The following is a 23,747-nucleotide window of genomic DNA, read 5'->3' on the forward strand; positions in this document are numbered from 1 at the left end:
CAAAAGTTTTGGGGATTTCATGCTTTGGGGATATAAATTGGGAAAAGGCTTGTGTTATATATAATATAATATTGTATTAATAATTGAATGAAAGAGGAGTTATTTAAAGGTTTATCCAGGTTTAAGATGAATGTCTGAGATGACTTTATTTCATATTTTATTTTATTATAAACTAACTCGCTTGTTTTAGACACTCGTAGTTTAATTTCTGTGTTCAGAAGTTTGAGATGTTATATTTCTAAAAATCAATACTTAACCCAGTTGTTGATTCACGTTTGAAGGTTTAATTTAAATAATTTACCACGTTCTGATATATTTTTATCAGGATTAAAGCAACATGTTGACATGGAAGCTTCTCCAATAGCTAAATTACTTATTTCAGTATTTTAAGTTGAAAACTTGTGGAGGAAAGCGCAGTCGGACTCACCTTTGCAGCCTCTTCTGGGGAATTTATTGATCAGAACAACACAGAGAAGTGTACATGGAAAACTTCCTGATATCATTCGGCTTAAACCCAATCTCTGTGTCTGAGACTGCTGCAACATCTCCTGGACAGAAATCATTCTGACCCTGAACAACACGAGGTGTGATCAGAACCTCTTTGATCAGTTCTCCCCGCACTTAATGGTTACTTTATCCCCAGAATGAGTCATTTCACGTATTTTTGTCTCGATATTCTTCTTCATTTTCATTCTTCCTTAAGTCTGTTCTTTCATTTCTGATGTCCAGTTTGTCCCTGAAGCCTCTTTGTTATAAATAAAGATTGTTTAAAATGAAAAAAAAAAAAGAAAAACAATCCGTCACTACACTGACGTCACTAAAACGCGACTCAGTCAAAGGAACCACGCGTGTTTCAGAGCGGCTGAAGTTCAGTTTCGTGTCCGGGTTTCAGTGGGTTTCAGTCCGCTGTGATGGGGGACCAGAGCCGGCTGTGCTCCGTGTGGCTCGGTTCGGAGACCGGCATCCTGAAGGGGGTCAGCCTGACCCGGAAACAGGCCTTCAACTTCTGCAACACGAGCCACCTGAGCCGCGACCAGGAGGTCCGCGCGCTGTCCTGGGCGGACCCGGCGGAGAGCGAGCTGCTCGTGGGCTCCGTGGACGGAACCGTGAAGACGTTCAGCACCGAGAAGGGCGCGTTCACGGACGCGCGGAGCTGCGGAGACCCCGCAGAGGGCTGCTTCTCCGGGCTGGCGGCGCTCAGCGGCTCCGCGATCATCACCTGCGTGGAGAGCGGGACGCTGCGCGTGTGGAGGGAGGACAGCCGCGAGCCCGTCACCGAGCTGCACGCGGGGACGAACGTGTGCAGGATGCGACAGAGCCCGGTGCACCCGCACAAAGTGGCCACCGGCGGGAAGGAGAACGGCCTGAAGATCTGGGACCTGGAGCGGCCCGAGAAGCCGCTGTTCACCGCCAAGAACCTGCGGGACGACTGGCTGGATCTACGGAGGCCGCACTGGGTCAGAGACATGGCCTTCATCCCGGACTCCGACAAAGTGGTCACCTGCACAGGTTACCATCAGGTGCGTTGGCTCGATGCTCCCCGAACCCAGCGGTTCTGTTCAGAAAATGTCCATTTAATACTCACTCCGTCACATCTGGCCCACATCTGTGTTGATTCAGGCTGAAACAGGACAAAAGCCCGTTTCTAACCTTAGGCCCACATCTGGCCCACATAACATCTGTTCACCTGTAAATATGTGGACTTATTCCGTTAAACTGCCAACAACAGGCCCGTCAGAACTCTGTCAGCACACAGGACCCAGCAGGTTCAGACCCAGCAGGTTCAGACCCAGCAGGTCCAGACCCAGCAGGTCCAGGACCCAGTAGGTCCAGACCCAGCAGGTCCAGACCCAGCAGGTCCAGGACCCAGTAGGTCCAGACCCAGTAGGTCCAGACCCAGCAGGTCCAGACCCAGCAGGTCCAGACCCAGCAGGTCCAGGACCCAGCAGGTCCAGGACCCAGCAGGTCCAGGACCCAGCAGGTCCAGGACCCAGCAGGTCCAGGCCCAGCAGGTTCAGACCCAGTAGGTTCAGACCCAGCAGGTCCAGACCCAGCAGGTCCAGGACCCAGTAGGTCCAGACCCAGCAGGTCAAGGACCCAGCAGGTTCAGACCCAGCAGGTCCAGACCCAGCAGGTCCACACCCAGCAGCTCCAGGACCCAGCAGGTCCAGGACCCAGCAGGTTCAGACCCAGCAGGTCCAGACCCAGCAGGTTCAGACCCAGCAGGTCCAGACCCAGCAGGTTCAGACCCAGCAGGTTCAGACCCAGCAGGTTCAGACCCAACGCTCTTTATTCAGTTTAAAGTCAGTTCAGAGCAGCTCCAGAACTTCTGTGAATGACTCCTAAAATGCAAAGAAAACCAGTTAAAAGTTGTTCCTGAAGCTGTTTAAAACAAAGTTCTGTTTGAATTCTCAGGTGCACGTGTTTGACCCCTCGACCCCCCAGCGGCGCCCCGTCCTGGAGGCCGAGTACGGCGAGTTCCCGCTCACCGCGCTGTCGCTGCCCGCCGCCGGCTCCTCGGTGGTGGTCGGGAACACCCAGGGTCAGATTGCTGTGCTGGACCTGAGGAAGGGGCTCGTCCGCGGCGTCCTGAAGGGGCTGGCGGGCGGCGTGCGCGGCCTGCAGTGCCACCCGTCCCAGCCGCTGGTGGCGTCCTGCGGCCTGGACCGCTTCCTCCGGATCCACAGCCTGGAGGACCGCAGGCTGCAGCACAAAGTCTACCTGAAGTCCCGGCTGAACTGCCTCCTGCTGGGCAGCCGAGAGCTGCAGGACGGCGGCGAGGAGGCGGCGGCGGGGGCGGAGCAGGAGGTGAAGGACGAGGAGGACGAGGTGTGGGACACCATGGAGCGGGTGGGGGAGGTGGTGGGGGAGGAGGAGGTCGGGGGGGAGGAGGTGACAAAGAGGAAAACCACAGAAGAGGAGACGACGCAGAAGAAGAAGAAGAAAAAGAAATGACTGAGTGGCGTTTGTGGGGTGAGGAAAGCGTGGGACATTTTAGCATCAGAGTTTTCTATCAAATAAAACCCTGAAAAACTTCAACTGAATTCAGATAAATACTGAACGCATTTACCCGTCTGTAATTAAAGTGTTTGTTCTCAGATAAATGTTCAGAAGACTTTGTGAATTAAACAAACAAACCGGGAGATCCGAGGTTCAGATAGTTTACATCATAGTTCTTTCTCAGCTGATGTTGGTGTCATCCAGGCTGATCATCAGAGCTGAATAAGGTCAGTCTGAACCAGCTTAGAACTGAAGAAGCCTTTTGGAGGAGAACTGAAACGTCCAGCTGACCTTATTCAAGCTCTTCGGATTATCAGCTGATGAAACGCATCAGACGAGAGCTGCAGGCTGTAAATAAAACAATTAATAAACAAAAGAAACAAAAAAATCAGTTCCATCAGAACTCGGTCTGGTTCTGGGTGTTCGGGTCCATGAAGGTTTTCCACCAAACAAACGGACGAGTCATCAGCGAGTTCAGTGGTTTTATTGAGCAGCTTCGTCTCTGTGAGAATATTCAGTCAGAGCAAACAGGAAGTGATGTCACACTTACAACAGATTCCCTTTCTGAAGGTTAAAGTTCCACATTTTTACATCTTTCACTGTTAATAGTTTTATACGTTTATACAGGCGGTTAAAACATCATCTAACCAGGTTCACTGTAACAGTAACACTGACCTGAAACCACATTTCTACTAAAATCTAATACGTTGTTCAGTTTTTATGAGCTTATGATGAATTTCTACAGTGTTTCCATCAGTCCAGCAGCTCCTTCTACACAAAGAACGGACGAATCGCTGTTTGGTGAGAAGAAACCGAACATCAAACTCATGAAATGAAAGGATGAGTTAGTTGTTAGATAGCAGGAACTCTAACACACTGATGGCCGTCAGATGTCCAATTTTAAAGCCTCCATATCATGTAAAATCCCTTCTTCCTGCTCCTGGGAGCAGATATCAGGGCGTCTGAGGTCACCAGCAGGTGTAAAACTCCCCAAAACACAACCCTGGGGTTTATTTAGTTCCCTTTGTTTGAAATTTCTTCATTTAACGAGCCGTTCTGATGTTCATTTCTAAAGTAGTCACTCCTCAAGTTGGCTCCGCCTCCTCTGCTAAGCCCCACCCCCTCTGCTAAGCCCCGCCCCCTCACATCCACCCTGCTGGACGGATGAAGCCAGCTTCTGGTGGAAATGTTCTGCTGTCAGCTGCACTGAGGAGCATGCATCTTCCATCCAGCAGCAGCCTCAGAGGATATAAGAGCCCAGTGGATAAACTATATCTGAGGCTAATGTTCCAGCAGAGTTAGCTAAAGACTGTGAATGTGCAGCAGACACTTTTCATCCCACTGTTTTAACAACTTGGTCCAGTTCAACGCTGGACTGAAGGAACTGAGCCACAAAGAGGATCAGTTCCAACTCTCAGAGCCTGAACTTCAGAGCAGGGAAATGGAAGCATCTGAGAAATAACTCCTCATGGTTTATTTACCGATTTATTTCTTCCTTTAGCTGAAGCTAATGCTAACAGCTTAGCTAATGAAGATGGCGTACACCAACTTCTAAGGAGTTACTGCTGCTCCTTTCTGAAAGATGAACATTATTGTTCCCACATTACTTTGTTAGCTGAAGCTAACGCTAACAGCTTAGCTAATGAAGATGACGTACACCAACTTTTAAGGAGTTGCTGCTGTTCCTTTCTGAAAGATGAACATTATTGTTCCCACATTACTTTGTTAGCTGAAGCTTTCTAGCTGAACGGTTCCGTTCTGTAACTCAGACAACCTGCAGCTGTGTTTAAGGTGTGTTTCCAACTGGATAGTGTAGTGGTGTGATTGCCACCTTTCATGTGGGAGATCTGGGTTCAATTCCCCTGCATGAAAGGTATTACCTCCAGTAGGGGTCCTTAGGCAAGACCCCCCTTACCCTACCTGCCTACCTGTAAGTCGCTTTGGATAAAAGCGTCTGCTAAATACATAAACACAACACCGGTCCTCTCCTCACTCTCACTGTGCTAGCGTTACATTATCGGCATGTTTCTGATAAAGATGGAGGTCTCCAGATACAACTGTTTAATGAGGTTAATATATCCAAAATGTTTAAACGCAGTAATTAACGGTTCACATGCATTACTACGAGTTACGCTGTGCACATCTCCGGCTTGGTCCATCACTGTTGATGAGAAAGCATTGTTTGCTAGCATCTGCTGCTAACTTACTGCTAACTGCTGACTTACAGCTAACTGCTAACTTAAAGCTAACTGCTAACTTATAGCTAACTGCTAACTTACAGCTAACTGCTAACTTATAGCTAACTGGGATCAATAGTCTCTCTCCTGGAGAGCAGCTGATGACCAAAATATGTCACCATGAAAGCTTTAATGCATAAAAAGACTTCCTCACGCTGCTCTCCTTCGTGCTTTTTCTTTTTTTGTTTGTTTTCCACTTGGATGTCTTATAATAATCCAGATGCGGGTTCAGTCAGCAGTTCCACATCTTTGGGCCTCAGAAGGACCTGCTGGACCCTTGTGAAGGAAGAATTTAGGCTGACCAGTAATGTTCTGCTGGAATGTCAGACTGGATTAGTTTGAACTTCATCCAGATGTTCTGCTAAAAGCAGCTGTTGGCTAAAGTTTACAGTAAATACGATTCTCAGGCTGGTTCTGAACAGATCGTCGGTCTCTGCTGACCATATTCTGGAAGTTAAGCTGATGAAGCACAGATGCAGACGCTGTGATGTCATCATTCTCAGTGTAACAGTAAAACGGGAACAGACTGATTTAAAATGACAGGAGAAGAAGAACCCAAACGATTCTGAAAGGAGGAACCAGAAACCATGCGCCGCCCTCCAGAACCGGAGCTTCTTCTGCTGTAACTTCGGTCACTCCTGAATTTAAATCAAACTACTTTCCTGACCTCTGGTGACCTCCATCTTCTGGCCTGAAGCTGAGAGCCGCTCTGCTGGGACACGTTTCTGGGGACAGGAAACACTGCGACACTCAGCTGTCCTTTAGTCCAAGAAGAAGAGGACCAACTGCACCCGGCGCCAGACCTTCAGCCTCCTCATGCTCGGCCCACCCACGTTACCACGGTAACCTGGATGTCACTCGGACGCCATCCCTCCGCTTCCTGCCTCTTCATCTCCTTCCTCCACGCCGCCGTGGCTGAAGCGCCGCCTGCTGAGCTTCTCCGGGTCGTGTGACGCCATGTCGCTGAAGTCTCTGAAGATGTCCTGAAACGTCTCGTCGTCTCCTGAGGAGCGACAGCAGAGCCGTGGGTTCACCGCGGTGCGTTCGGGGTTCAGAAAAACATCAGACAAGTGAGCGCTGTGGCGGTGGACTGACCTGTGGCGCCGAACACTCCCTCCGAGTCCCTCATCTCCTCGTTCATCCGGGCCATCCGCAGCCTGAAAGGCGTCGACAACATCAGCATCTGCACAGATGTGGAGTCTGACAGAAAAACACTGACATGCTCGACTCACAGCGTGACGATGTCAGCGTGCGCCGTTTCCACGGCGATGGCCAGCGGGTCGTGTCCCCTCTCGTCCACAGCGTACTGATTGGCTCCCCTCTTCAGCAGCAGACACACCTGCCTGCCTCGACCAATGAGAACGAGCCGTGTTGACTCCAGTCGGAGCTCCACGTGAACGGGTGTGTGTGCACGTGCGTTTACCCAGTGTGCCCGGCGGTGGCGGCGGCGTGCAGCGCTCCCTGTCCTCTCAGGTCTCGGTGGCTGACGTTGGCGCCGTTCTGCAGCAGGAACTCGCAGGCGGACAGCGACCCCTGCAGGCGGCGCCGACAAACACAAGCCACTGAGAACGCCGACAGGACGACGCCGTCACGGCGTTTCTGAGTCTGATTCTGAGGCTGCTCACCCCCACGGCTGCTCCGATCAGCGCCGTTCGGCCCTCCTCCTCGCCGATGCTCCCGTTGACCTCCGCCCCCTCGGCCAGCGCCCTCGCCATGGCAAGGAGGTCGCCCGCCACAGAGGCCCGATACAGACGCAGCCCCAAGCCGTCCTTCTGATGCTCTGAAACAGAAAGAGTGAGAAACCTTCACTTTTATGCCACAGCCTGCAGCTGCGTCCACCGTCTCTTCTTCATGAGCTTTAAATGTGTTGAAGTGATGATGCTGATTTGATTCTGCGCCTCAGAGCGGGCGAATGAACCGGGATGAACGAGCCAGGATGGTATTTAGGGCTCCTCAGTAAAGGAACACCATAAAAGACATGAAAGAAGGAACTAAAAGCAAAGAGACGGACACTTCACTGACTGTGGGACTTACGAGCTCCATCTGAGCTGCTGCGCTGCACGAATCTCTTCTCCACATATTTCTCCTTGATCCACGCCTCCTTCTCGGCTCTGAAAGGAGGAACATCACAGTTTCCTCTCTCGCTCAGATGATTCGCTCAGAAAAAGACTAAATCAGACACGTTACCGCGGACTGTCGGCTCGGGGTTTGACCCGTCCCTCCTCTGAACGGCGAGCCTCGTAGATCCCATTCATGGCATCGTTTCCCAGAACGCAGAGCAGCTGCAGAAGAAGAAGAAGAAGAAGAAGTTCATGTGGAGGGCTGAGGGTCAAAGGTCAACATCTGAGATCTGCACATGGCATCTCTGGTTAATTAAAGAATAGATTAAAACAACTGGAACTGGAATGATTCCTCTGGGATTCGATCACAACAACTTTAAACACATTCAGGGACACGTTCAGGACACGTTCAGGGACACATTCAGGGACACATTCAGGGACACGTTCAGGGACACATTCAGGACACGTTCAGGACACGTTCAGGGACACATTCAGGGACACATTCAGGGACACGTTCAGGGACACATTCAGGGACACATTCAGGGACACGTTCAGGGACACATTCAGGACACGTTCAGGACACGTTCAGGGACACATTCAGGGACACATTCAGGGACACATTCAGGGACACATTCAGGGACACATTCAGGGACACGTTCAGGGACACATTCAGGACACGTTCAGGACACGTTCAGGGACACATTCAGGACACATTCAGGACACATTCAGGACACGTTCAGGGACACATTCAGGGACACATTCAGGGACACGTTCAGGGACACATTCAGGACACGTTCAGGACACGTTCAGGGACACATTCAGGGACACATTCAGGGACACATTCAGGGACACGTTCAGGGACACGTTCAGGGACACGTTCAGGGACACGTTCAGGGACACATTCAGGACACGTTCAGGGACACATTCAGGACACGTTCAGGGACACATTCAGGGACACATTCAGGGACACGTTCAGGGACACATTCAGGACACGTTCAGGACACGTTCAGGGACACATTCAGGACACATTCAGGACACATTCAGGACACGTTCAGGGACACGTTCAGGGACACATTCAGGGACACATTCAGGGACACGTTCAGGGACACGTTCAGGGACACGTTCAGGGACACATTCAGGACACGTTCAGGACACGTTCAGGGACACATTCAGGACACATTCAGGGACACGTTCAGGGACACATTCAGGGACACATTCAGGGACACATTCAGGGACACATTCAGGACACATTCAGGGACACATTCAGGGACACATTCAGGGACACATTCAGGGACACATTCAGGGACACATTCAGGACACGTTCAGGGACACATTCAGGGACACATTCAGGACACATTCAGGGACACATTCAGGGACACATTCAGGGACACATTCAGGACACATTTAGGACACATTCAGGGACACATTCAGGGACACATTCAGGGACACGTTCAGGGACACGTTCAGGACACGTTCAGGACACGTTCAGGACACGTTCAGGACACGTTCAGGGACACATTCAGGGACACATTCAGGGACACATTCAGGACACGTTCAGGGACACGTTTAGGACACGTTCAGGGACACATTCAGGGACACATTCAGGACACATTCAGGGACACATTCAGGACACATTCAGGGACACATTCAGGGACACATTCAGGGACACATTCAGGGACACGTTTAGGACACATTCAGGGACACATTCAGGGACACGTTCAGGACACGTTCAGGACACGTTCAGGACACGTTCAGGGACACATTCAGGGACACATTCAGGGACACATTCAGGGACACGTTTAGGACACGTTCAGGGACACATTCAGGACACATTCAGGGACACATTCAGGGACACATTCAGGGACACATTCAGGGACACATTCAGGGACACATTCAGGACACATTCAGGGACACATTCAGGGACACATTCGGGGACACATTCGGGGACACATTCAGGACACATTCAGGGACACATTCAGGGACACATTCAGGGACACATTCAGGGACACGTTTAGGACACATTCAGGGACACATTCAGGGACACATTCAGGACACATTCAGGACACATTCAGGACACGTTCAGGACACGTTCAGGGACACATTCAGGGACACATTCAGGGACACATTCAGGGACACATTCAGGACACATTCAGGGACACATTCAGGGACACATTCAGGGACACATTCAGGGACACATTCGGGACACATTCAGGGACACATTCAGGGACACATTCAGGGACACATTCAGGACACATTCAGGGACACATTCAGGGACACATTCAGGGACACATTCAGGGACACATTCAGGGACACATTCGGGACACATTCAGGGACACATTCAGGGACACATTCAGGGACACATTCAGGGACACATTCAGGACACATTCAGGGACACATTCAGGGACACATTCAGGACACATTTAGGACACATTTAGGACACATTTAGGACACATTCAGGGACACATTCAGGGACACATTCAGGGACACATTCAGGGACACATTCAGGGACACATTCAGGACACATTCAGGGACACATTCAGGGACACATTCAGGGACACATTCAGGACACATTCAGGGACACATTCAGGACACATTCAGGACACATTTAGGACACATTTAGGACACATTCAGGGACACATTCAGGGAAACATTAGGGACACATTCGGGCTTGGTTTTGGCCACACGTCCTCCCTGACGGACCCACTGACCTCACACGACTCCACAGAAGCAGCAAAGTTTCCACCGTTCATGAAAAAATGCTAAAAATCAGCATCTTTATCTCTGGAAACCTTTAAAAACACGCCACACTTGCAGTTTCAGGTTGTTTAACGGTTAGTTTCAGCAGATTTAAGCTACCTTGAGCTGCTCGGCCTCCCAGGAGTCCAGCGTCAGAGACCGCACCTTGGACACGTGCACGCCGAGGCTCCTGCAAACACAGCGTCTTATTCCACAACCGCACAGACGAACGGAGAAGTGACCGCTGGACCGTGACGCCCACCTGTGAATCCCAGAGCAGCCGATGCACATGGTCACCCCCAGGTTGACGGACGCCCAGCGAGGCTCCTCCTCCCCGCAGTCGCAGCAGCGCTGGTTCCCGGGTCCCCTGAAGGCCACGCCGAGCGCCGCCGGCCTCCGAGCGAGTGAAGCTGGAGAGGCGTCGCCGCTGGACAGCAGGGGGAGCGGCTCCTTGGGCTGCAGAGAGGAAGGATGTTAGAGCTCTGAAGGCTTTTTACCCGAGAGGAGACGGCGTAACGCTGGTAAAAGATGAGTAAAAGATGGCAGAAAACAGAAGAGTCGCACAACAAAACAACTGAGAGAAATGTTTGTGTTTGTCATTATTTCCCATCATGCTCTGCTGTGGTTGTGCTGTAAATCAGAGGCTCCGCCTTCCCGTGTTTGTTTGTGTGATGAAGGGTTAGTTTGAGTGATGAAGGGTTAGTTTGAGTGACGAAGGGTTAGTTTGAGTGATGAATGGTTAGTTTGAGTGATGAAGGGTTAGTTTGAGTGATGAAGGGTTAGTTTGTGTGATGAAGGGTTAGTTTGAGTGATGAAGGGTTAGTTTGAGTGATGAAGGGTTTGTTTGAGTGATGAAGGGTTAGTTTGTGTGATGAAGGGTTAGTTTGAGTGATGAAGGGTTAGTTTGAGTGATGAAGGGTTAGTTTGTGTGATGAAGGGTTAGTTTGAGTGATGAAGGGTTAGTTTGAGTGATGAAGGGTTTGTTTGAGTGATGAAGGGTTTGTTTGAGTGATGAAGGGTTAGTTTGAGTGACGAAGGGTTAGTTTGTGTGATGAAGGGTTAGTTTGAGTGATGAAGGGTTAGTTTGAGTGATGAAGGGTTAGTTTGTGTGATGAAGGGTTAGTTTGAGTGATGAAGGGTTAGTTTGAGTGATGAAGGGTTAGTTTGAGTGATGAAGGGTTTGTTTGAGTGATGAAGGGTTAGTTTGTGTGATGAAGGGTTAGTTTGAGTGATGAAGGGTTAGTTTGAGTGATGAAGGGTTAGTTTGTGTGATGAAGGGTTAGTTTGAGTGATGAAGGGTTAGTTTGAGTGATGAAGGGTTAGTTTGAGTGATGAAGGGTTTGTTTGAGTGACGAAGGGTTAGTTTGAGTGACGAAGGGTTTGTTTGAGTGACGAAGGGTTTGTTTGAGTGACGAAGGGTTTGTTTGAGTGACGAATGGTTAGTTTGTGTGACGAAGGGTTAGTTTGAGTGACGAAGGGTTTGTTTGAGTGACGAAGGGTTTGTTTGAGTGACGAAGGGTTAGTTTGAGTGATGAAGGGTTTGTTTGAGTGATGAAGGGTTAGTTTGTGTGACGAAGGGTTTGTTTGAGTGACGAAGGGTTAGTTTGAGTGATGAAGGGTTTGTTTGAGTGACGAAGGGTTAGTTTGAGTGATGAAGGGTTTGTTTGAGTGATGAAGGGTTTGTTTGAGTGATGAAGGGTTAGTTTGAGTGACGAAGGGTTTGTTTGAGTGACGAAGGGTTAGTTTGAGTGATGAAGGGTTTGTTTGAGTGATGAAGGGTTAGTTTGAGTGATGAAGGGTTTGTTTGAGTGATGAAGGGTTAGTTTGAGTGATGAAGGGTTAGTTTGAGTGATGAAGGGTTAGTTTGAGTGATGAAGGGTTAGTTTGAGTGATGAAGGGTTTGTTTGAGTGATGAAGGGTTAGTTTGAGTGATGAAGGGTTTGTTTGAGTGATGAAGGGTTAGTTTGAGTGATGAAGGGTTAGTTTGAGTGATGAAGGGTTAGTTTGTGTGATGAAGGGTTTGTTTGTGTGATGAAGGGTTAGTTTGAGTGATGAAGGGTTTGTTTGTGTGATGAAGGGTTAGTTTGAGTGATGAAGGGTTAGTTTGAGTGATGAAGGGTTAGTTTGAGTGATGAAGGGTTAGTTTGAGTGATGAAGGGTTAGTTTGAGTGATGAAGGGTTAGTTTGAGTGATGAAGGGTTAGTTTGAGTGATGAAGGGTTAGTTTGAGTGATGAAGGGTTTGTTTGAGTGATGAAGGGTTTGTTTGAGTGATGAAGGGTTAGTTTGAGTGATGAAGGGTTAGTTTGAGTGATGAAGGGTTAGTTTGAGCGATGAAGGGTTAGTTTGAGCGATGAAGGGTTAGTTTGAGCGATGAAGGGTTAGTTTGAGCGATGAAGGGTTAGTTTGAGCGATGAAGGGTTAGTTTGAGTGATGAAGGGTTTGTTTGAGCGATGAAGGGTTAGTTTGTGTGATGAAGGGTTAGTTTGTGTGATGAAGGGTTTGTTTGTGTGATGAAGGGTTAGTTTGAGTGATGAAGGGTTAGTTTGAGTGATGAAGGGTTAGTTTGAGTGATGAAGGGTTAGTTTGAGTGATGAAGGGTTAGTTTGAGTGATGAAGGGTTAGTTTGAGTGATGAAGGGTTTGTTTGAGTGATGAAGGGTTAGTTTGAGTGATGAAGGGTTAGTTTGTGTGACGAAGGGTTAGTTTGTGTGACGAAGGGTTAGTTTGAGTGACGAAGGGTTAGTTTGAGTGACGAAGGGTTAGTTTGAGTGACGAAGGGTTTGTTTGAGTGACGAAGGGTTTGTTTGTGTGATGAAGGGTTTGTTTGAGTGATGAATGGTTAGTTTGAGTGACGAATGGTTAGTTTGAGTGACGAAGGGTTAGTTTGAGTGACGAAGGGTTAGTTTGAGTGACGAAGGGTTAGTTTGTGTGATGAAGGGTTAGTTTGAGTGATGAAGGGTTAGTTTGAGTGATGAAGGGTTAGTTTGAGTGATGAAGGGTTAGTTTGAGTGATGAAGGGTTAGTTTGAGTGACGAAGGGTTTGTTTGAGTGATGAAGGGTTTGTTTGAGTGATGAAGGGTTAGTTTGAGTGATGAAGGGTTAGTTTGAGCGATGAAGGGTTAGTTTGAGCGATGAAGGGTTAGTTTGAGTGATGAAGGGTTAGTTTGAGTGATGAAGGGTTAGTTTGAGTGATGAAGGGTTTGTTTGAGTGATGAAGGGTTAGTTTGAGTGATGAAGGGTTTGTTTGAGTGATGAAGGGTTAGTTTGTGTGATGAAGGGTTTGTTTGTGTGATGAAGGGTTAGTTTGAGTGATGAAGGGTTTGTTTGTGTGATGAAGGGTTAGTTTGAGTGATGAAGGGTTAGTTTGAGTGATGAAGGGTTAGTTTGAGTGATGAAGGGTTAGTTTGAGTGATGAAGGGTTAGTTTGAGTGATGAAGGGTTAGTTTGAGTGATGAAGGGTTAGTTTGAGTGATGAAGGGTTTGTTTGAGTGATGAAGGGTTTGTTTGAGTGATGAAGGGTTTGTTTGAGTGATGAAGGGTTAGTTTGAGTGATGAAGGGTTAGTTTGAGCGATGAAGGGTTAGTTTGAGCGATGAAGGGTTAGTTTGAGCGATGAAGGGTTAGTTTGAGCGATGAAGGGTTAGTTTGAGCGATGAAGGGTTAGTTTGAGCGATGAAGGGTTTGTTTGAGTGATGAAGGGTTAGTTTGTGTGATGAAGGGTTAGTTTGTGTGATGAAGGGTTTGTTTGTGTGATGAAGGGTTAGTTTGAGTGATGAAGGGTTAGTTTGAGTGATGAAGGGTTAGTTTGAGTGATGAAGGGTTAGTTTGAGTGATGAAGGGTTAGTTTGAGTGATGAAGGGTTTGTTTGAGTGATGAAGGGTTAGTTTGAGTGATGAAGGGTTAGTTTGTGTGACGAAGGGTTAGTTTGTGTGACGAAGGGTTAGTTTGAGTGACGAAGGGTTAGTTTGAGTGATGAAGGGTTAGTTTGAGTGACGAAGGGTTTGTTTGAGTGACGAAGGGTTTGTTTGTGTGATGAAGGGTTTGTTTGAGTGATGAAGGGTTAGTTTGAGTGATGAAGGGTTAGTTTGAGTGACGAAGGGTTTGTTTGAGTGATGAAGGGTTTGTTTGAGTGACGAATGGTTAGTTTGAGTGACGAAGGGTTAGTTTGAGTGACGAAGGGTTAGTTTGAGTGACGAAGGGTTAGTTTGAGTGACGAAGGGTTTGTTTGAGTGATGAAGGGTTTGTTTGTGTGATGAAGGGTTTGTTTGAGTGATGAATGGTTAGTTTGAGTGACGAATGGTTAGTTTGAGTGACGAAGGGTTAGTTTGAGTGACGAAGGGTTAGTTTGAGTGACGAAGGGTTAGTTTGAGTGACGAAGGGTTAGTTTGAGTGATGAAGGGTTTGTTTGAGTGATGAAGGGTTTGTTTGTGTGATGAAGGGTTAGTTTGAGTGATGAAGGGTTTGTTTGAGTGATGAAGGGTTAGTTTGAGTGATGAAGGGTTAGTTTGAGTGATGAAGGGTTTGTTTGAGTGACGAAGGGTTAGTTTGAGTGATGAATGGTTAGTTTGAGTGATGAAGGGTTAGTTTGAGTGATGAATGGTTAGTTTGTGTGATGAATGGTTAGTTTGTGTGATGAAGGGTTAGTTTGAGTGATGAAGGGTTTGTTTGAGTGATGAAGGGTTAGTTTGAGTGATGAAGGGTTAGTTTGAGTGATGAAGGGTTTGTTTGAGTGACGAAGGGTTAGTTTGAGTGATGAATGGTTAGTTTGAGTGATGAAGGGTTTGTGGCTCCTGCCTGAGTCAGCTGGCTGTCGGCCTTCTCTCTGTAGGCCAGGTCGATGCTTCCCTGCAGGGCGCTGAGCCAGGCCTGCTTCAGCTGCTCCGAGTCGGCCTGCAGAGCACAGCACCTGACACGTGCACGCACACGTGCACACACACACACACACACATGCACAGTCAGCTCGGACACTTTCAGCTGCATGTTGCCTGACTCTGCGCCGTCTTACTTCTGGACGGAGAGCAGCTCGAAGCAGAACCGCCGGTCGATCTGTTCCAGAGATTTGACGGCACACAGCCGGAGGTCCTCGAACAGAACGGCCGCCTCCTCCTGCAGCAACACGAGAGAACACTTCAGAACAGAACCACAGCCTCCTCATCCACAGAGTCCCAGCAGAGACATGGAAGAAGCCAGAATCAGAGCTGCTGTAACAGGCTTCAGGCTGAGAACTCCTGAGGCTGAGAACAGAGGACCGTGGCGACCCGGGAAGGAAAAACCAGCTGCTGTAAACCAACAGAACCCAGCAGCTTAAAGCCAACTGTCCACTCTGCCCGAGGAAAGCTTCCTGAGAACAGCCTCCGAGTGGAAACTGCTCCCTTGTTGGAGGAGGATTAAATATCCTGAATATTTTCAGGACTTTCAGGTTCACAGCTGCAGCTGTTCTGGTTGTTTTTCAGGTATTTTGTGAGCTGACCTCATTTTAAGGAATAGAAGAATGTCTTAAAGACATAAAGACCTGGATGACTCAGAACTTTCTGCTTCTAAACTCAGATAAAACTGAAGTTGTTCTCTTTGGACCTGAGCGCTTCAGGGAGAAACTGTTATAAAGTTACTCTGGATGGTGTTTCCTTGGCTTGGAGTTATTTCTGACCAGGATCTGTCCTCTGACTCTCATATAAAACAGGTTTCTGCCTTCTTTCACCTTCGTAATATCATTAAAATCAGGACCATCCTGTCTCAGGGTGATGCAGAGAAACTGCTCCATGCATCTGTTCCTTCAGGACTGAACTACTGTAATTCCTTATTATTGTTCTGTCCCACAGATTCTCTGAAAAGCCTCCAGCTAATCCAAAACCCTGCAGCCAGAGTTCTGATGAGATCTAACAGCAGAGATCATGTTTCTCCAGTTTTAGCTTCTCTTCATTGGCTCCCTGTTAAATTCAGAATAGAATTTAAGATTCTTCTCCTCACATATAAAGCTCTTAATGACCGAGCTCCATCACATCTTAAAGATCTCACAGCTGGATATTTCCCCAACAGAGCACTTTGCTCTCAGGCTGCAGGTTTCCTTGTGGTTCCCAGAGTTTCTAAAAGTAGAATGGGAGGCAGAGCCTTCAGTTATCAGGCCCCTAAAAGCAGAATGGCAGGCAGAGCCTTCAGTTATCAGGCCCCTAAAAGCAGAATGGGAGGCAGAGCCTTCAGTTATCAGGCCCCTAAAAGCAGAATGGGAGGCAGAGCCTTCAGTTATCAGGCCCCTAAAAGCAGAATGGGAGGCAGAGCCTTCAGTTATCAGGCCCCTAAAAGCAGAATGGGAGGCAGAGCCTTCAGTTATCAGGCCCCTAAAAGCAGAATGGGAGGCAGAGCCTTCAGTTATCAGGCCCCTAAAAGCAGAATGGGAGGCAGAGCCTTCAGTTATCAGGCCCCTAAAAGCAGAATGGGAGGCAGAGCCTTCAGTTATCAGGCCCCTAAAAGCAGAATGGGAGGCAGAGCCTTCAGTTATCAGGCCCCTAAAAGCAGAATGGGAGGCAGAGCCTTCAGTTATCAGGCCCCTAAAAGCAGAATGGGAGGCAGAGCCTTCAGTTATCAGGCCCCTAAAAGCAGAATGGGAGGCAGAGCCTTCAGTTATCAGGCCCCTAAAAGCAGAATGGGAGGCAGAGCCTTCAGTTATCAGGCCCCTAAAAGCAGAATGGGAGGCAGAGCCTTCAGTTATCAGGCCCCTAAAAGCAGAATGGGAGGCAGAGCCTTCAGTTATCAGGCCCCTCTCTGTGGAACCAGCTGCCAGTTTGGCTTCAGGAAGCAGACACCCTCTCTACCTTTAAGATCAGGCTGAAACTTTCCTGTCTGATAAAGCTTATAGTTAGGGATGGCTCAGGTGAGCCTGAAACATCCCATAGTTCTGCTGCTATAGGCCCAGCCTGCTGGGGGAGCTCCCATGATGCACCTCTCCTCCCTCTGACATCATTGCTGTCATTAACTTGTGTTTCTCTCTCTCAGCAGGTGTCTCTGGCCTGGTGTTACGCTGCTTGTTGTCCCCTCTTTCCTGTCCTCTCAGCCCCAGCTGGTCCAGGCAGATGGACCCTTCCTGGTTCTGGTTCTGATGGAGGTTTCTTCCTGGTTCTGGTTCTGATGGAGGTTTCTTCCTGTTAAAAGGGAGTTTTTTCTCTCCACAGTCGCCTCGTGCAGCTCAGGACGGGGATTGGATCAGAAACTGTTTTTAATGGGTTCTTTATGTGAACTGGACTAATCTGGAGTTTAATGAACTGGATTTGATTGGAGAGTCTTGAGATGAGAGTTAAAACCGAAGTGAGTTGAACGAATCCTGAGCGTTACCTTGTGTGACTTCCTGTAGACGAGCTGGTTGTCAGTGAGGGAGAACCAGCATCTGGAACGAGTCAAACGTCGAAGTTTGAACATGAACTGTGAGATCAGGATGAAACACGAGCAGCGAGGCTGTACCTCTTCCAGGTTTTGGGTTTCTTCCTGGAACGCTTGAACAGGTAACCCTGGATGATGTCATCGCTCTCAGGACAGGGGCTGATCATCGGCTCACCTGAAGCGTCCTTCACACACACAAATAGAAGGTTAAAACCCCCCGTTCCTCTGTAAATCCCACCTCAGATGCACTGAAACTCAGAGAAGAAGAAGAAGAAGTTCTTACTCTCTGCTGCACCAGCAGGTGTTTGTTCTCCAGCTCCTTCTTCTTCGCAGCAGAGTCGACCGACAGCTGCGACAGCTGAGGATCAGACAGAGAAAACAGCGTCAGTTCAGCCGAGCAGAGACCCCAGAGGTCAGAGGTCAGGGGTCAGGGGTCAGGACCTGCGCTGCCATCGTCTTCATGGCCGGCTCCAGGTCTCTGAGCAGGTCGAAGCCTTGGTGGAAGAAGGTGAACTGAGCGTGGACGAAGGAGAACGCCTGAGGACACAAACGTGGTTTCAGCTTCTTTCTCCTCACAGAAACAGGTTCTGAACCATCCCAAAGCTTCGTGTTGCTCCTCCAGTCAAACAGAAGCAGAGATCCGGTGGAAAAGAACTCACCGAGTTTAAGATGTCCATCTTCTGCTGAGTCTTGAACGTGTTGAGCTGAAAAACAAGTCGTTCACATTTTATATTGTAATATATTATTTACACACGTTCTAAAGTCTTTTTCTTTGCACCTTTTCTGTGAAACTCTGATTTCTGAAACATGTTTCTGAGCTGAGCTGCTGGAAGACTTCTGCTGGTAACTATGGTGATTTCTACATCTGTTATGATGTGTAACCATGGCAACAGCAAAGCAGCTAAACGAGCTTTCCAAAGCCCAAGTAACACCTGGAATAAGACCCCAAATCAAGATGAGCTGAAGAGGAGACGTCTGGGATGCAGAGCAGCAACAAAATGGAGGAAAAGGAGGAAGTTTAAAGCATTTCTTCCTTTAATCATCAGGGGAAATGTGAGATCTCTGGTGGATAAAATGGACGAGCTTGGAGCCCTGATGAGGACACAGCAGGAATATCAGGCAGAGACCTGGCTGCAGGAACAGCTCTAACAGCTCTCTGCTCAGCTTTAAGACTATCCGGGCAGACAGAGACTGCAGACAGAGCGCTAACAGTAAAGGAGGAGGATCACAGAGCTGGTTAACAACAGATGGTGGAATCCTGGACCTGGCTGCAGGAACAGCTCTAACAGCTCTCTGCTCAGCTTTAAGACTATCCGGGCAGACAGAGACTGCAGACAGAGCGCTAACAGTAAAGGAGGAGGATCACAGAGCTGGTTAACAACAGATGGTGGAATCCTGGACCTGGCTGCAGGAACAACTCTAACAGCTCTCTGCTCAGCTTTAAGACTATCCGGGCAGACAGAGACTGCAGACAGAGCGCTAACAGTAAAGGAGGAGGATCACAGAGCTGGTTAACAGCAGATGGTGGAATCCTGGACCGGACTCGTACCTGCAGGCAGTAATCCAGAGCGAAGTGCTGGTAGCATTTGCGTGTTGCCAGCAGCAGGTGACTCGCCCGCTCGGCGTCGGCGGCCTTGTGCCGTGACACCTGAGCATTCTTCGCCGCCGCCGCCTCCAGATCGTCCCCGATCCGAACGAACTCCTTCCTGGTCTCTGCGAGCTGGGGCAGGAACCTCAAGAACAGCGACACTCGTTATCAGTTCCACAAACACGTCAAATCAAACGAGTCATTCTGACCTCTGACACATCACCACAGCCCGAGCTCAAAGGGGTCGGATCTCTCAGAACTCACAGCTCAGTCTGAGGTTCAGCTTTCAGTTTCTCTTCTGAATGTGTGTGTTGGACTCACTGCGTGCACAGGTTGGTCAGCTGCTGTCTGATGGCTCTCTGCGTCTGATCCAACAACATCTGAGGACCAGAAACATCACAAACAAATGGGTCGGGTCGCACCAACAGTGATGGAGAACTGGTTTTATTTAGCTGTGGAGCCCAGAGTCGCATCGAACCGATTCCAACACACCAGGTTTGGGAAAAAGCCCTGATGTCAGCACTGTGATGTCATAATTAAATAAGCCATGATTCAACACGTCTGGTTAGTGCAGAAATTACAGAAACAGTAACTGGAAATGTTCTGTTGTGTTTGTCCAAAGTCAGAAATGATATGTTTTGACACATCCATCATCACCCGCCCCGGTCCTCTGTGAAATGAGGGATAAAAATCAATAAAAACTTCATCGTTCTGATTCAGACTGAAGCTGATTCAAAGATTTAAACCTTGAAAGTGGGAAAAAATATGAATTTTTATGATTTATTTGCCACTTTTTCCTGAAGGGACCCATTTGAGGTCTAGATAGTGTAGTGGTAAGATCGCCACCTTCCATGTGGGAGACCTGGGTTCAAATCCCCTGCATGAAAGGTACTGTCTCCAGTAGGGGTCCTTAGGCAAGACCCCCTTACCCTACCTGCCTACCTGTAAGTCGCTTTGGATAAAAGCATCTGCTAAAATGCATAAACATAAACATTTGGGTGCAAAGTGTGAGTTTTTCTGGGGGTCCAGGAGGGTTAATGCTGCACTCAGCACCTCTCTGTTCAGTGTCTGAAAGCTTGAAGCCAAAATATCTGCACATGACAGAGGTTCTGTAAACGTTCTGTTTGTGTCGCTCTGACCTTCACCTGCTCCTCGCTGTACACTGAACGCCACGGACTGCTAATCTGTTCACGAGAAAATAGGCTGAATGAGCCGTCATGTCCACACTTCAGAACATCATTAACAACATGCAAAAAACAATAAATGGGCCAAGTTCATGTCCACAAAGTATCTACAGAAAAAACACGATAATTTATCCTTCAGAGGAATCAGGCGACAAAAGCCATCAGAAATCCTCATGAGAGGAGACTGTCTGAGGTAGGAAACCTCAGCGTTAAAGCTGCTGGTTTCACCTCCTCTCTGTGGATGTTTCACACCTGCAGAGGTTGATGTGACCCTGTTTCTGAAAAGCATGAACCTGTTATCACAGCTGATGTGTTCAGAATAATGGAAACATATGAGTGAGTGTTGTCTCGTCAGCAGCTGGCATGAAGCTGTTATAACAGTTTAACCATGTTGGCTGCCCAGCTGCTGCCCTGCTCCTGCCCTTCTGCTGCCCTTCTGCTGCCCTGCTGCCGCCCTGCTGCTGCCCTTCTGCTGCCCTTCTGCTGCCCAGCTGCCGCCCTGCTGCTGTCCTGCTCCTGCCCTGCTGCTGTCCTGCTTCTGCCCAGCTGCTGCCCTGCTGCTGCCCTTCTGCTGCCCTTCTGCTGCCCTTCTGCTGCCCTTCTGCTGCCCTTCTGCTGCCCTGCTGCTGCCCTTCTGCTGCCCTTCTGCTGCCCTGCTGCTGCCATCTTGGCTCTGGCTTCATCAGCTGTGATAGAACAGGGCAGCCATCTTGGGTGTGGTCAGCATTAGTTGCTATGGGCAACAGCTGTGACTGCCAACTGCCAAATCTGCACCTCACTTTGTCCCCTTAAAATCATGGGGTTTTCATTTTGAGGCACAAGTCTGGAACAAACGGTCGCTGTTCGAAAAGTAGAAGTCGGCTCCGAATAATTCTTTCACCGTGAGCGCCAGAAGGGAGGATGGCCTCAGACTGAGAGAATCCGATGGTTCAGACTCACAGTGTGGAAGCTGAGCATCTCCTGCAGGCCCTGCTGGAACTGGTTCAGGCAGGTCTGAGAGGAAGGAAACAGGAAGTCAGAGACAGGAAGCCAATCAGCTCTGAGCTGAGTGAAGGCTGATTGGTCCTGAGGACCACGGCAGAGTTTTCTTCAGCGTACCATGGTGACGCCGTCCTTCCTGTGGTACGTGAACAGCTCAGCCAGGCCGCTCAGGAACAGCTGATTGGCTGAGTTGTACGCTTGGCCCGCCTCCACCATCTTCCCGCACAGTTTCATCACCTGATTGGTCAGAAACAGAGATTAAATACGCTTTTTAGGACACCACATCAAACATTTACCTCTTTGCTAGAAGAACAAACACATCAACATTTGCTGTTTCACGTCAAATCCACAGATAAAGGCCATGAAATACAAAGAATTCATTTATTTATGGTCAGAAATGAAGATGCAGCAGCGTTAAAAACAGACGAATCTGTACCTTGTCCAGTTGTGTCTCCAGCAGAGAAACATCTGCTTCAAACTGATCCAGAGCCAGTCTGAACACAATGAAAGAAACACTGTCAGACATATGAGACGCTCAACAGTCAGAAGGGACACATTTTACAAAGAAAACACACAGAATCAGACTGGAAACACTGAGTGAAAACATTTCTGATCCACGAGCAGCAGAAGCTTGTTCTGGACACACTTCTGTTCATCTTCTGGGTGATTTTACAGCAGGTTAAACACCCCTCACACGGTTTGATCTACAGATTTTACATATAAACTGTGAGCATGAAAGAATAAAGACTTTATCGCAGCACTGATTTATCTCAGACAGAAGCCCAGAGGCACAGATGTGGCTCACTATCAGATGCTAAAGACGGGTTCATAGCTCAGTCTAAGGATGCTACTCACCTGAACTCAGGTGAGTCTTTAATACAGTCTTCAAAGTCCAGCAGGGAGTCCATGACGTCTGACAGAGAACCGGGTCCAGGTGTTTATAAAGTTAGTCAAAGCCTCCACATTTAGGCTAGTCCCTTAGCTGTCAACCCCAGGCTGATGGTTCATATCCCTCAGATTAAAGGGAGGAAACACGGACACCAGACTGAGAACTGTCCGCTGAAACACGGAGGAAACACGGGCACCAGACTCAGAACTGTCCGCTGAAACACGGAGGAAACACGGACACCAGACCCAGGCTCTATCCGCTGAAACACGGAGGAAACACGGGCACCAGACTGAGAACTGTCCGCTGAAACACGGAGGAAACACGGGCACCAGACTCAGGCTCTATCCGCTGAAACACGGAGGAAACACGGGCACCAGACTCAGACCCTGTCCGCTGAAACACGGACACCAGACTCGTCTCCGCGCGCCTGACCAACGGTTTCTCAGCAGTCACCGTGCACGCGCTCTCTCCGGCCACGCATGTCAGTTCAGTTCGGAAAAATCTGTAAATACACGGTGTTTGTGGAGTTTTCAGGGTAACAGCTGTCCTGCATCCCCTCCGTTGTTGTACTTGTTTCCAACCGACAGTTTCCGCCAAACATCCGGTTTAGATCCCACCGAGCAGGAGACAGCGACACCCGGCGGCTAGGAGCGGTACTACACCCGGTGGCCAGGAGCGGTACTACACCCGGTGGCCAGGAGCGGTACTACACCCGGCGGCCAGGAGCGGTACTACACCCGGTGGATGAGGACTGCGAACTTTCGGTTGTTAAATTATTGTTTTGGAAAAGAAATATGACTGATAGCTTATGTGTTATTGATATTTCAAACACTCATTTTACTAATACTGAAAAACATATAATTAAATATTGATTAAATATGTAATCAGAGCTGCTTTTATATTCTGAGCCTGTCAGAACCCTCAGGTTCTTCTGGGTTCTTTAATGGTCCCTAAAGTCAGAACCAAAACCCACGCTGAGACGGCTTCCTGGTACTGTGATCCACATCTGTGGAACAGAGGATGTTAAAGTTGAACCAAAGACTGGATTCTGTTTGAACTGATAGTTATTTCTACCCTCTGCTGGAGCTTTTTGACCCGTTCTGTTGTTGTTCTGTAAAACACTTTGAGCTGCAAAGTTGAACCAAAAGTGCTGTTTGGATAAAGTGTGGCTCATAGAAAAGGAGCTCTGCAGGCTTAGAGAGAATATAATCAGTCAGAGCTGAATGATTCCAGATATTCTGAAACAAAACGAAGATTCAAAGCATTATTTTCATGTTTTGTGATATTTTTTAAAATTTATTTGCTTGATTTTGCTTGTTAGTAGTGAGAAATTTAAAGAGTTTAATGTAAAAAGCAGAACAACAGACCCACACTCCGGTTTGTTTCTGAGCATGAAGGCTGTGATTGACCTAAAGCAGCACCAAACACATTCTGGAGAGTTCTGCAGAGCTGGAGGAGCCGCCGTTTGGTGGTCCTCTGGAGGCTTCATCAGGTGTTCTCTGACAACTCAATTCACTGTAATTCTGTCGTGGACAGATTGAAAAAGGCTCAGAATCGTGTTTTTAGCCCATATTCACTGGTTTTAACATGCTGCAGTACCATGACACCACCACTGGGTGGCAGTGTTTCACCGTTTTAACACCAGAGATTCACTAAAGTCAGATTTTTTACATTTTCTTGTGATATTTAACTTTTACTCTTT

The 23,747-nt window shown here is 48.4% G+C and overlaps 2 protein-coding genes across 3 annotated transcripts; one reads left to right on the forward strand and one right to left on the reverse strand.

Annotated features, from left to right (window-relative positions):
* Positions 1–823: 823 nt before the first annotated feature.
* On the forward strand, positions 824–3,115 carry wdr74 (WD repeat domain 74). The gene is made up of 2 exons (XM_072391862.1): positions 824–1,520; positions 2,416–3,115. The coding sequence occupies exons 1-2, from the start codon at positions 912–914 to the stop codon at positions 2,953–2,955; spliced, it is 1,149 nt and encodes a 382-aa protein (XP_072247963.1). The 5' UTR covers positions 824–911; the 3' UTR covers positions 2,956–3,115.
* Positions 3,116–4,537: 1,422 nt separating this feature from the next.
* On the reverse strand, positions 4,538–22,634 carry LOC140313880 (arf-GAP with coiled-coil, ANK repeat and PH domain-containing protein 2). Of its 2 annotated transcripts, XR_011917100.1 has the most exons (23): positions 22,012–22,634; positions 21,593–21,650; positions 21,274–21,393; positions 21,115–21,168; positions 19,313–19,371; positions 18,953–19,136; positions 18,063–18,107; positions 17,845–17,940; positions 17,687–17,761; positions 17,485–17,588; positions 17,359–17,410; positions 15,038–15,138; positions 14,827–14,938; positions 10,296–10,489; positions 10,154–10,223; positions 7,425–7,519; positions 7,272–7,348; positions 6,863–7,017; positions 6,661–6,770; positions 6,470–6,580; positions 6,333–6,394; positions 5,709–6,240; positions 4,538–5,673 (listed from the first exon to the last, which is right to left on the reverse strand). XR_011917100.1 is itself a non-coding variant. In XM_072391860.1 (22 exons), the coding sequence occupies exons 1-22, from the start codon at positions 22,062–22,064 to the stop codon at positions 6,092–6,094; spliced, it is 2,136 nt and encodes a 711-aa protein (XP_072247961.1). In that variant the 5' UTR covers positions 22,065–22,634; the 3' UTR covers positions 4,539–6,091. The 2 variants fall into 2 exon arrangements, 1 of the variants encoding a protein (XP_072247961.1); XM_072391860.1 differs by having other exon boundaries at positions 4,539–6,240.
* Between the last annotated feature and the right edge of the window lie 1,113 nt (positions 22,635–23,747).

The sequence above is a fragment of the Leuresthes tenuis genome, unplaced genomic scaffold (genome assembly GCF_036924035.1).
Source record: "Leuresthes tenuis unplaced genomic scaffold, fLeuTen1.0.hap1 SCAF_9, whole genome shotgun sequence".
Taxonomy (NCBI): domain Eukaryota; kingdom Metazoa; phylum Chordata; class Actinopteri; order Atheriniformes; family Atherinopsidae; genus Leuresthes; species Leuresthes tenuis.

Bases quoted from the DNA above. Each gene is read 5' to 3' on its own strand.
- LOC140313880 (XM_072391860.1), bottom strand. From the start codon at position 22,064: ATGGACTCCCTGCTGGACTTTGAAGACTGTATTAAAGACTCACCTGAG. The intron at 18,108-18,952 runs GTACGAGTCCGG...CTTGTTTTTCAG, and splicing joins CTCTGGATTACTGCCTGCAG to CTCAACACGTTCAAGACTCA. The intron at 7,018-7,271 runs GTAAGTCCCACA...TTTCTGTTTCAG, and splicing joins CAGCAGCTCAGATGGAGCTC to AGCATCAGAAGGACGGCTTG.
- wdr74 (XM_072391862.1), top strand. From the start codon at position 912: ATGGGGGACCAGAGCCGGCTGTGCTCCGTGTGGCTCGGTTCGGAGACC. The intron at 1,521-2,415 runs GTGCGTTGGCTC...TTGAATTCTCAG, and splicing joins CCTGCACAGGTTACCATCAG to GTGCACGTGTTTGACCCCTC.